The sequence below is a fragment of the Pseudorasbora parva genome, chromosome 14, assembly GCF_024679245.1.
Source record: "Pseudorasbora parva isolate DD20220531a chromosome 14, ASM2467924v1, whole genome shotgun sequence".
Lineage (NCBI taxonomy): Eukaryota > Metazoa > Chordata > Actinopteri > Cypriniformes > Gobionidae > Pseudorasbora > Pseudorasbora parva.
In genome coordinates, this window is record NC_090185.1 from 36711762 (window position 1) to 36723358 (window position 11597).

General features: G+C 42.2%; 1 protein-coding gene across 4 annotated transcripts in view; it reads left to right on the forward strand.

Annotated features, from left to right (window-relative positions):
- Window positions 1–6561, forward strand: part of arhgef3 (Rho guanine nucleotide exchange factor (GEF) 3) — a 137043-nt gene extending 130482 nt beyond the window's left edge. The window contains exon 12 of one of the 4 annotated variants that reach the window (XM_067416324.1): window positions 5109–6561. In XM_067416324.1, the coding sequence (XP_067272425.1) occupies window positions 5109–5359 (251 nt within the window). In that variant the 3' untranslated portion in view covers window positions 5360–6561. The remainder of the gene's footprint in view (window positions 1–5108) is intronic. The other 3 variants (XM_067416325.1, XM_067416323.1, XM_067416326.1) reach the window with 3 other exon arrangements.
- Window positions 6562–11597: the final 5036 nt, after the last annotated feature.

The following is an 11597-nucleotide window of genomic DNA, read 5'->3' on the forward strand; positions in this document are numbered from 1 at the left end:
TCCCACTCCCCCTGACTTGAGGTTACTAGATTGGCTGCAGGATCAGCAGGACCATTTGTAGATCTGCAGCTGTGGTAACTAGAGCAGATCTGGCAACACAGATGCCGAAACACTGCTGACTTTCTGATTGGTCGATAGGTGGAGGGCGGAGCTTCAGGCCAAAACACAACATATCAACATCAGTTGAGCTGCAACAACTTTTAAATGACAATATCCTGGCCGGACTACTGTTGTCAGTGTATTAGAAATTAAGTATTAGAAATTAACATGATTTCTTAATGTCTAGTGACATATCAGGGCCATTTTATGATTAATTGAAATACATTTACATACAGCTCCTTTAATACTTGACACTTCTGTAGTTACATCGTGTACTTAGACCGGCAAAAAGTTGTGATTTTCTAGACCGATATGGCAAGGAACTTACACTCGCATTCCTGCGTAAAAAATCAAGGAACTTTTGCCATACCACAGGTGCAGGAGGCCCAATGATATTACGCACCGCCTGAAAATAGTCCCCAGCACGCTCCCTGTGCAAGCAAGTTGTCACGTTGGTTATGTTGATGGAAGTTAGCCTATTTTCAGGCGCTGCGTAATAACATTGCACCCGTGGTACGGCAACAGTTCCTTGATTATTACACAGGAATGAGAGTAGTTCCTACCCATATTGGCCAAAAAAAAAATCACTTTTCTTTTCTGTCGGTCTTAGTACACAATGATCCTACAGAAGTGTCAAGACTTAAATAGGAAAAATATTGAAAGTATTTGGTAATTTTTGAGTGAGATGCTAACGGTCTAATCAGAACCAATGATCTAAGCTAAGCTATGCTAAAAGTGATCAGCTGATCTAAACACAACTGTTTAACTTTACGGGCAGACTGATCTCATGAAATGGTGTATGTATAGCCCCTTTCTAACTGCACGTCGGACCCGCAATATTCCCGAAACATTGCCGGTTCGCCTTCTGTGTGAAAGCAACCACGTCCCGGAATTGATTACCGAATTGAACCTGGGTCGGGGACCTAGTAATATTGCGGGATTCGACCCGGGACGAGCGCTGTGTGAACAAAAGCCAAAACTATTGCCGCAACGTGTACGTAGTTATCGTGCGACTCCTAGAGCTTGTTTTTTCAATAATACAACCCTGCAGTGCCAGAAGAGCTAGTCAGTGTTTTAAACGCAGAGAGTGTTCGTATACAAAAGAAACTAAAATTAAACAAGCAGAAACGTGCGCAAACTGGACACAAGTCGAGACCACGGAGCTCCTTACTATCCGCGCTGAAGCTGAGATCGCTCGCCATTATACGTCACATCGGGATGTCACGTGTCAACTCGATCCGGGGCCGTTACGGGTTGTGTGTGAAAGCGCACATATTACGGCATTTCGCTGGCAGTGTGAATGGACCAAATCTAGCGGCCCGGGAACAAATGCCGGGTCGCATTATCCGTGTATTTGCCGGAATCGCAGTGTGAAAGAGGCTTATGACACGCCAATTCGTATGCCATTTTGGTGTGCTATCAAGACGCACAATCACTTTTTAGCGTGTTTATCAACGCCGTTTCATTCTACCCCCCTACACTGCCCCTACCCCTAAACCTACCCATCACACACACACACACACACACACAGTCCCTAAACCTACCCATCACACACACACACACAGCCGCTAAACCTACCCATCACACACACAGCCCCTAAACCTACCCATCACAAGAAACATTCTGCACTTTTACATTTTCAAAAAAACATAATTTAGTATGCTTATAAATCCATTTACCTTGTGGACACACACACATATTCAGACACATTTTGAATGCGTAACTCAAACGCTTCCCTAAACCTATGTGTGTATTAAAAAAAAACAGGATAACAGGCAGATACGACTGCAGGCACAATTTATTCAGAAAGTACAAATATCCCAAGTGTTCCGAGGCCAAATGATTGATTTGTGTGAAGAAAATCCCCAAAAGTGATCAGAACGTCGAGTCCATCCCCCAAAGATTAATAATAAATTTCAAATATTGCCGCCGGAAGAAACATCACGTCAGCTTTGACAGCATTGGCTGTCGTGTGTCTCGTGACCAATTGAGTCATTACGTCAGCTTTGATTGTAAAATGCCACTGGCTCTCGTGTGTCTCGTGACTGATCGCGTCATTCTAATTGTCGTCTCGTGTATCATTTGAATCAGAAATATGACTTAGAAATATGAGTGTGTGTGTGTGTGTTCGGTTCACAAAGGGGCGCGATCATCATTTCAACGACTAAAACATTAATATCAACTCTGTTCTTCGCATGAAGATATCGTATGACTTCAGAAGACCTGGAATGCAACATGATTTAATACTTTTATACTGTTTTTTGGTCCGTTTTTAAAATAAATACATGTGACTGTACATTTATTTGCCTGTTACGTGTTTTATATTGTTGAGAGCGGTTAGGTTTAGGGTAGAAGTGGAGTTAGTTGCTCCAAAATATAAAATAGGGCTATAAATATTCATTCTGTGAGATCAGTTTGGCAGAATCACACGGCGTAGACATACACGCAGAGATGATGGTTCGTCTAGGCGTAGACATACACGCAGAGATGATGGTTCGTTTAGGCGTAGACATACACGCGGAGATGATGGTTCGTTTAGGCGTAGACATACACGCGGAGATGATGGTTCGTCTAGGCGTAGATTTACACGCAGAGATGATGGTTCGTCTAGGCGTAGATATACACGCGGAGATGATGGTTCGTTTAGGCGTAGACATACACGCGGAGATGATGGTTCGTCTAGGCGTAGATATACACGCAGAGATGATGGTTCGTTTAGGCGTAGACATACACGCGGAGATGATGGTTCGTCTAGGCGTAGACATACACGCGGAGATGATGGTTCGTTTTGGCGTAGACATACACGCGGAGATGATGGTTCGTTTAGGCGTAGACATACACGCGGAGATGATGGTTCGTTTTGGCGTAGACATACACGCGGAGATGATGGTTCGTTTAGGCGTAGACATACACGCGGAGATGATGGTTCGTTTAGGCGTAGATATACACGCGGAGATGATGGTTCGTCTAGGCGTAGATATACACGCAGAGATGATGGTTCGTTTAGGCGTAGACATACACGCGGAGATGATGGTTCGTCTAGGCGTAGACATACACGCGGAGATGATGGTTCGTCTAGGCGTAGACATACACGCGGAGATGATGGTTCGTTTAGGCGTAGACATACACGCGGAGATGATGGTTCGTTTAGGCGTAGACATACACGCGGAGATGATGGTTCGTCTAGGCGTAGACATACACGCGGAGATGATGGTTCGTTTTGGCGTAGACATACACGCGGAGATGATGGTTCGTTTAGGCGTAGACATACACGCGGAGATGATGGTTCGTTTTGGCGTAGACATACACGCGGAGATGATGGTTCGTTTAGGCGTAGACATACACGCGGAGATGATGGTTCGTTTAGGCGTAGCCATACACGCGGAGATGATGGTTCGTTTAGGCGTAGACATATACGCGGAGATGATCGTTCGTTTAGGCGTAGACATATACGCGGAGATGATGGTTCGTTTTGGCGTAGACATACACGCGGAGATGATGGTTCGTTTAGGCGTAGACATACACGCGGAGATGATGGTTCGTTTAGCCGTAGACATACACGCGGAGATGATGGTTCGTTTAGGCGTAGACATACACGCGGAGATGATGGTTCGTTTAGGCGTAGACATACACGCGGAGATGATGGTTCGTTTAGGCGTAGACATACACGCGGAGATGATGTTTCGTTTAGGCGTAGACATACACGCGGAGATGATAGTTCGTTTAGGCGTAGACATACACGCGGAGATGATGGTTCGTCTAGGCGTAGACATACACGCGGAGATGATGGTTCGTTTAGGCGTAGACATACACGCGGAGATGATGGTTCGTTTAGGCGTAGACATACACGCGGAGATGATGGTTCGTTTAGGCGTAGACATACACGCGGAGATGATGGTTCGTCTAGGCGTAGATATACACGCCGAGATGATGGTTCCTTTAGGCGTAGACATACACGCGGAGATGATGGTTCGTTTAGGCGTAGACATACACGCGGAGATGATGTTTCGTTTAGGCGTAGACATACACGCGGAGATGATGGTTCGTTTAGGCGTAGACATACACGCGGAGATGATGGTTCGTCTAGGCGTAGATATACACGCCGAGATGATGGTTCGTTTAGGCGTAGACATACACGCGGAGATGATGGTTCGTTTAGGCGTAGACATACACGCGGAGATGATGGTTCGTTTAGGCGTAGACATACACGCGGAGATGATGGTTCGTTTAGGCGTAGACATACACGCGGAGATGATGGTTCGTTTAGGCGTAGACATACACGCGGAGATGATGGTTCGTCTAGGCGTAGATATACACGCCGAGATGATGGTTCGTTTAGGTGTAGACATACACGCGGAGATGATGGTTCGTTTAGGTGTAGACATACACGCGGAGATGATGGTTCGTCTAGGCGTAGATATACACGCCGAGATGATGGTTCGTTTAGGTGTAGACATACACGCGGAGATGATGGTTCGTCTAGGCGTAGATATACACGCCGAGATGATGGTTCGTTTAGGCGTAGACATACACGCGGAGATGATGGTTCGTCTAGGCGTAGATATACACGCCGAGATGATGGTTCGTTTAGGTGTAGACATACACGCGGAGATGATGTTTCGTTTAGGCGTAGACATACACGCGGAGATGATGGTTCGTTTAGGCGTAGACATACACGCGGAGATGATGGTTCGTTTAGGCGTAGACATACACGTGGAGATGATGGTTCGTTTAGGCGTAGACATACACACGGAGATGATGGTTCGTTTAGGCGTAGACATACACGCGGAGATGATGGTTCGTTTAGGCGTAGACATTCACGCGGAGATGATGGTTCGTTTAGGCGTAGACATACACGCGGATAGCTCAAAATGTGTATAGATAGCACGCCACTTGCCTTTAGAAAGTGGCTTGTATGTTTACGCATAGTCATGATGTCATGTTGAGTTGGAAAATGAGGTTACTTGTTGTGTTCCTTTAAACATGTCAAACTTTGTGTCTTCGTCCAGCCAAGAACTTTTTCCGGGTGGTGTTTCGTAGTGGAGGACAACTTCAGTCGCACTCCTTCCAGGCCAGCGACGCCTTCAACAAACAGCAGTGGCTCAACTGCATTCGACAGGCCAAAGAAGCTGTGGGATCTGCCGAATCTGAGCCCGCCCAGGGGGACCGAGTGAGGCCATCTAGAGACTGTTTGGACTGCAGCATGATGGACACCACTGAGGCTAGCCTGGATCTGAGCACTGAATGCCCACAGACGTAAACGCCACAGTTCTGCTTAACCAGCGATCCTCTTCAGTATTGTGCTATGGAAATGCCACCTTTCGCAGGAAGCACTTCTCTGGAATTGACACTACCTTTGTTTCTCAATGTTCCTCAACTTGTATGTTATACTTGTGCCTTTCTTTCACTGTGCTGTTGTTTTGCTAACTGACAGTTTGTCCACTGAAAATCAATGAGGATGAGCCGTCTGCCATTCCACATCCTGTAACACTGGGCCGTTTTACATTAAACCGCACTGCAACTTAAATGCGCCTACTGTCTGTGCAAGAAAACGTCACGTTTAATGGTTTAAAGGTGAAATGTTCTTCAGGTGTTCATTCAGCAATCACCAATAGAAATGACCAGACGAATGTTTTCGCAACAAAGGGTGATCATAGTATTTGTGCGTGGTGCTCTGAAGAAGGAATGTATATTACACATATTCATCTCATATGTCTGCTAGATTCAAGCATACATCACTGTCAGAGCCAGAAACAGCTGTTTTCTTGCTATCCTTATGAGTGTAAGTTTGGAAAACAAATTCATTCTGTAAAGCCTTTTTTATGGCATTGGAGACCACTTGGTTCAGATTTATTTCCTGAACCTGCCATGAACCCGTGATTGACATTGTGGCAGAAATATCGATTTTATACATAAATTCGTCTGCAGCAATTATTCTGTTGGACTACAATGTAGCATAAACTCAAACTGAACGTCTCTTGTGCCATGTAGGTCAGATAAATCGTTATCATAGTGTTTTTGTGTGCGCCAAAACCGACAACCTGTGCTGTTAAGAAAACAACCGTTGCCAAAACGTTTTTGGTGGTTTTAATTGTGTTCAGGTTTACTCAGATGTGCTGTCAAACTATCCAAAAGAGTCTCTTATTCTGTTTCTTGTACATTATTTTCCCCCACAAGTATTGTATTGAAATGTATGTAAGATTTATTTATAGTTTGTTTTTCACCTGATTTACTGTTTTGGTTGATGTTGGGTTAAAAGGAATCGATCGGATGGGATTTAAGAGAGGGCTTGTTTTCTAGGAATCAGAAATGATCAGAAAAGAAAGTGCACTGGGTAAAGAGTTCGAAGGTCATCTGGGGTGTAAATGCTTGATTTAATCAACGGGAGAGATTGACTGATGGACAGTGTAACAAAATTAAGAAAATCTAATAAACATTTTACAAAACCTGTTTTTTTTTTTTTTTTTGCTTTTAGATATTGTCTGTAATTAAATTGTTTAATTTGTTTGTAAGGGTGTTGTGAGTGTCATTATTTGAGAATGATTTATTTGTAAAGCTCTGTGCCTTCGGTTCAGGAAATATTTTGATGCAAATGTTTGATGTTTGAGTTGAGCTTTGAATGTTTACTATCTTTACACAAAGGAAATAATGAGCAGGGACGGCGGCGTCCCTCTAGTGCAGTGCATCTATGTGCATAATGAGGACCGCAGGGAAATAACTGTTAAAAACACTGTTTACCTCCCTCTGATATGACAATCAAGATGCTACCTTTCAGATTCAGTTCACACATTTGTAAAGCGCTTTTCACAATACATATCATTTCAAAGCAGCTTTACAGAAAATGTCCATGTGTCAGAAATGTACTAACATCATATATTCATTTTTTGAAGCAGGAAAAACGTACATATTTTCTTAACATTATTTTCCTGTCAACACTATGAAGCTGCTTTGAAACAATTCACATTGTAAAAAGCGCTATATGAATAAAGGACTTGACCACCCTCAAATTGACTGCGTGTGTAATTATCAGATGGTCATATGTTTAGGGTTAAGATTCTTCTGCTCTCCAAGGCTCTGTTTATTTAATCAAAATTACAGTTAAAAAACGAGTGATATATTAATTATAAATATAATAAATATTTATTTTTCTTTTTTTTAATATACACTTTATTGCCAAAAGTTTTAGGATGTCTGCCTTTACAGGATGTACTTCGATAAAGAGTAGGGGTGTAACCCCGGCATCCTGGCCAAATTTGCCCATTGGCCTCTGTTCATCATGGCCTCCTAATAATCCCGCTCTCCTGATTGGCTTCATCACTCGGTCTCCTCTCCACCAATCAGCTGGTGTGTGGTGAGCGTTCTGGCGCAATATGGCTGCCGTCGCATCATCCAGGTGGATGCTGCACATCGGTGGTGGTTGAGGAGATTCCCCCTTCTATGTAAAGCGCTTTGAGTGCCTTGAAAAATGTAACAAATTATTATTTTTTTTACATGCACATGAACTTTAATGCCATCCCATTCTTAATCTGCAGAGTTAAATATGGAGTTGGCCCTCACTTTGCAGCTATAACTTAACTGTAGCATTTTGAGATTTGTTCCAAATGTTATATTGCAATACAAATACAATGTATTATTGTTATTATTATTATAATCAATTATCAGTTATTCATTATTATAACAGGCTTTCCACATTAGGAGTGTGTTTATGGGAGTTTTTGACCATTCTTCTAGAAGCTCATTTGTGAGGTCAGGCACTGATCAGAATCAGAAAGAGCTTTATTGCCAAGTGTGCTTTCACACACAAGGAATTTTTTTTGGTGCTGAAGCTTCCAGTGCACATAAACAATACAATACAACACGGTAATAAAATATTCTAAGAATAAAAATATGAAGAAAAATATGAACAGTATAAGATCACGGTTACGTTTAGTCAGAAGACATAGATTATGAGCATTTACAGTATTTGGGTGGTAAGAATAAATATAAATAATAAATAATATAAGTAATCCCCTGAGTTTAGGAGATATTGCACTAAAAAGTGGGAATGATTGCGCTTACAGGCATTGCCTTGGGGGGGGGGGGGGGGGTTAACTGTTCAAGAGGGAAATGGCCTGTGGGAAGAAACTGTTCCTATGCCTAGATGTTCTAGTGGCCAGTGATCGGAGTCGCCGTCCTGACGGTAACAGTTCAAACAAGAGGTGTCCGGGGTGAGTGGAGTCTGTGATGATTTTACCCACTCTCTTCCTCACTCTGGAAGAGTACAGGTCCTGGAGGGTTGGCAGTTTGGCACCAATAATCCTCTCTGCAGCTCTGATGGTACGTTGCAGTCTGCTGATGTCTGATTTGGTAGCTGAACCAAACCAGACAGTGATGGAGGTGCATATAACCGACTCAATGACAGCTGAGTAGAACTGAATCAGCAGGTCCTGTGGCAGGTTGAAATTCCTCAGCTGACGAAGGAAGTACAGTCTCTGCTGAGCCTTTTTCACATTGGAGTCAATGTGATGTTGGACGAGAAGGCCTGGCTTTCAGTCTCCGCTCTAATTCATCCCAAATGTGACCTAGTCAGGACTCTGTGCAGGACAGTCAAGTTCCTCCACACCAAACTCGCTCTTCCATGATTTTTTAGACCTTGCTTTGTGCACTGGAGCGTAGTCTTGTTGGCACAGGAAGGGGCCATCCCCAAACAGTTCCCACAAAGTTGGGAGCATGAAATTGTCCAAAATGCCTTGAATGCTGAAGCATTAAGATTTCCTTTCACTGGAACTAAGGGGCCAAGCCCAACCCCTGAAAAACAACCCACACCATAATCCCCCCTCCACCAAACTTTCTGATTGGCACAATGCAGTCAGGTAAGTACCGTTCTCCTGGCAACCGCCAAACCCAGACTCGTCCATGGGATCGTCTGACAGAGAAGTGTGATTGGTCACTCAGAGAACACGTCTCACTGCTCTAGAGTCCAGTGGCGGCTGCTTTACTCCACTGCATCCCACACTTTGGTTGGTAGGGGAGAGTGGCGTAATGTGAGACATCCCCTGTATCTGGTCAACAGAACACATTTGGGGTCATATGACAATTTTGTTTTCAAGCTCCTTTAATTTCTCTTGGCCACAAAGGAGAGGATCTCATGGTGTTGTGGTCAGCATGTTTTTTTGTTTTTGTTTTTTCAAAAAAATATAGTTTTTGCATGTAAAAGTAAATTGTCTTGCTGTCAACTCAATCAAATGTTGTGCCAAAGCAAATTGATTTTGATTCAGGTAGAAAAACTTATACCATACATGTTGATGAACTACCAACATATAAAACCATGTGATGATGCTAGCTGAAGATTTGACTGAGTTGCTAAGAGAGATCGATTTTTCTAAAAATGGGGTGGTGGGGTAAAGTGAGACATGAGGCACAAGTTAAGCTTAAGTCTTAAACATGTTTTAATGTCATATTTCATTACATATGTTTCATTTTTAATGTCATAAACATTGTAGAAATGCCATCATGCTAAGGTAATACACCAGTAAGAAAACCTGGGGCACACGTTCCTATATGGGATGTGGTGAGGAAGCTGCCTCAACCTAAAAGGCCTGGAGGAACTACACAGCAAACCAAACCGAACAGTATTTATTTTTTGTTTTTTACCTCATATAAGGACGATTCTCTGTGGCAAGCAGTGAGGCAAGGGACCTAATGAGTGCCAGCTGTTTGCCACACCGGTCTCGTCTCGCAGCAGGGTGACGGGAACATAAAAGAAGGAGCGACGAAAGTAGAAGACGAGAGAGGACCAGGCCTGGATTTATGCTATGTTATGTTTTGTTTACGTTTTGTTGTGTGTGTGCGGGCAGTCGTCCGTAAGGTACTTTCGTTTAGTTTATTTTGATTTTTATTATAAAGTTTGTTGAAGGTTCGCCAGTTCCCGCCTCCTTCCTTCCCATCTACAAACCGTGTTACATTCATATCTAGTGTTTCCATCTGTCATTACTTCTGATAAGGTCAAACTGGTGCGATCATATATATATATATATATATATATATATATATATATATATATATATATATATATATATATATATATATATATATATAGATTATAGATATAAGGCCTCAGTGCCTGCTCTGATCGGTCGAATGAGGAATCTACTTAATATATAACTTTGATCGCGGCAGTTTGACCTTATCAGACGGAAGTAATAGCGGATGGGAACACTAGATGAGAATCATCGAGATATGAGGTAAAAAAATAACATGTTGTTTCTCACAGAAACCGATCGGTTCGTGTCTTAAGACATCAATGTGTCGTCAGGAGCAGCAGGGTTTTTGAGCATGTTGTCTAAGCATGTTTTTTTGTTTGTTTGTTTTGCTCTCATAGAGTTGTTACCCATTCACATCATTATATGACTGGCACACAGCAACGGTTGAGTTAAAAATCTTCATTTGTGTTCTCCTGAAGAAACAAACACACCTACATGTTGGATGCACTGGGGGTCAGCAGATAAACATCACGTTTTCATTTTTGGGTGAACTAACCCTTTAATTGACTAATCCGTATTATTCAGGTGTTGTTAAGGCGGTTTCAGAGTGGAAAAAGTAAGTCGTTCACTTTACTCCCTTGATTTCTCTGGTCTGTCTCAGTCTAAGCTGAAGCTGAAGGCCACAGAAGTTTTGAGGTCTGTAGCTGTTGACTCTTCAGAAAGTTGACAACGGCGCACTGTGCACCTCAGCATGCGCTGACCCCGCTCTGTGATTTTACGTGACCTTCACTTCATGGCTGAGTTGCTGTTGGTCTCAATTGCTTCCACTTTGTTATAACACCACTAACGTGGAATAGAGTTGAGTATGGAATATTTACACTGTACAAATTTTTTTTTGGTTTTTGTTGATTTAACTTAAAAAAGTAAGCAACCTGATTGCCTTAAAATGTTGAGTTTTTTTAAATTAGAGTTGATACAATGAAGAAAATTTGTTTAATAAACAGAAACTCAAAATATTATTGTATCTGAACCACATAAAAAAAATGATAAATCATGAACATAGCACGTCATCAGAAATAAAACATTCACAATTACCCAATATGCTTACAAAATCTTTTAATATTTTAATAAAGGTTGTCGAATCTCAAAAAATGTTTATTGTATTAACTCAAAATTTCAATTAACTCAACATTTTAAGGCAACCAGGTAACTTTTTTTTCGATTTCTTTTTTACAGTGTAGTAGTGAGAAAATTTCACAAGTCAACTTATTGCACAGCTGGCAACCTGAGAGCGACCCATCCTTTCACTAATGTGTGTAGAAGCGTCTGACTGCCTAGTGCTTGATTTATACACCTGTGCCCATGGAAGTGATTGAACACCTGAATTAAATAATTTGGTGACCAAATCATTTTGGCAATATGGTGTATTTTTAAAATGTAATTTATTTCTTTGATGCTACAGCTGGATTTTCAGCAGCCACATAATCCCAATTTTGTGTTCTGGGGACATTATTATCATTGTTGAAAGCAGTTGTG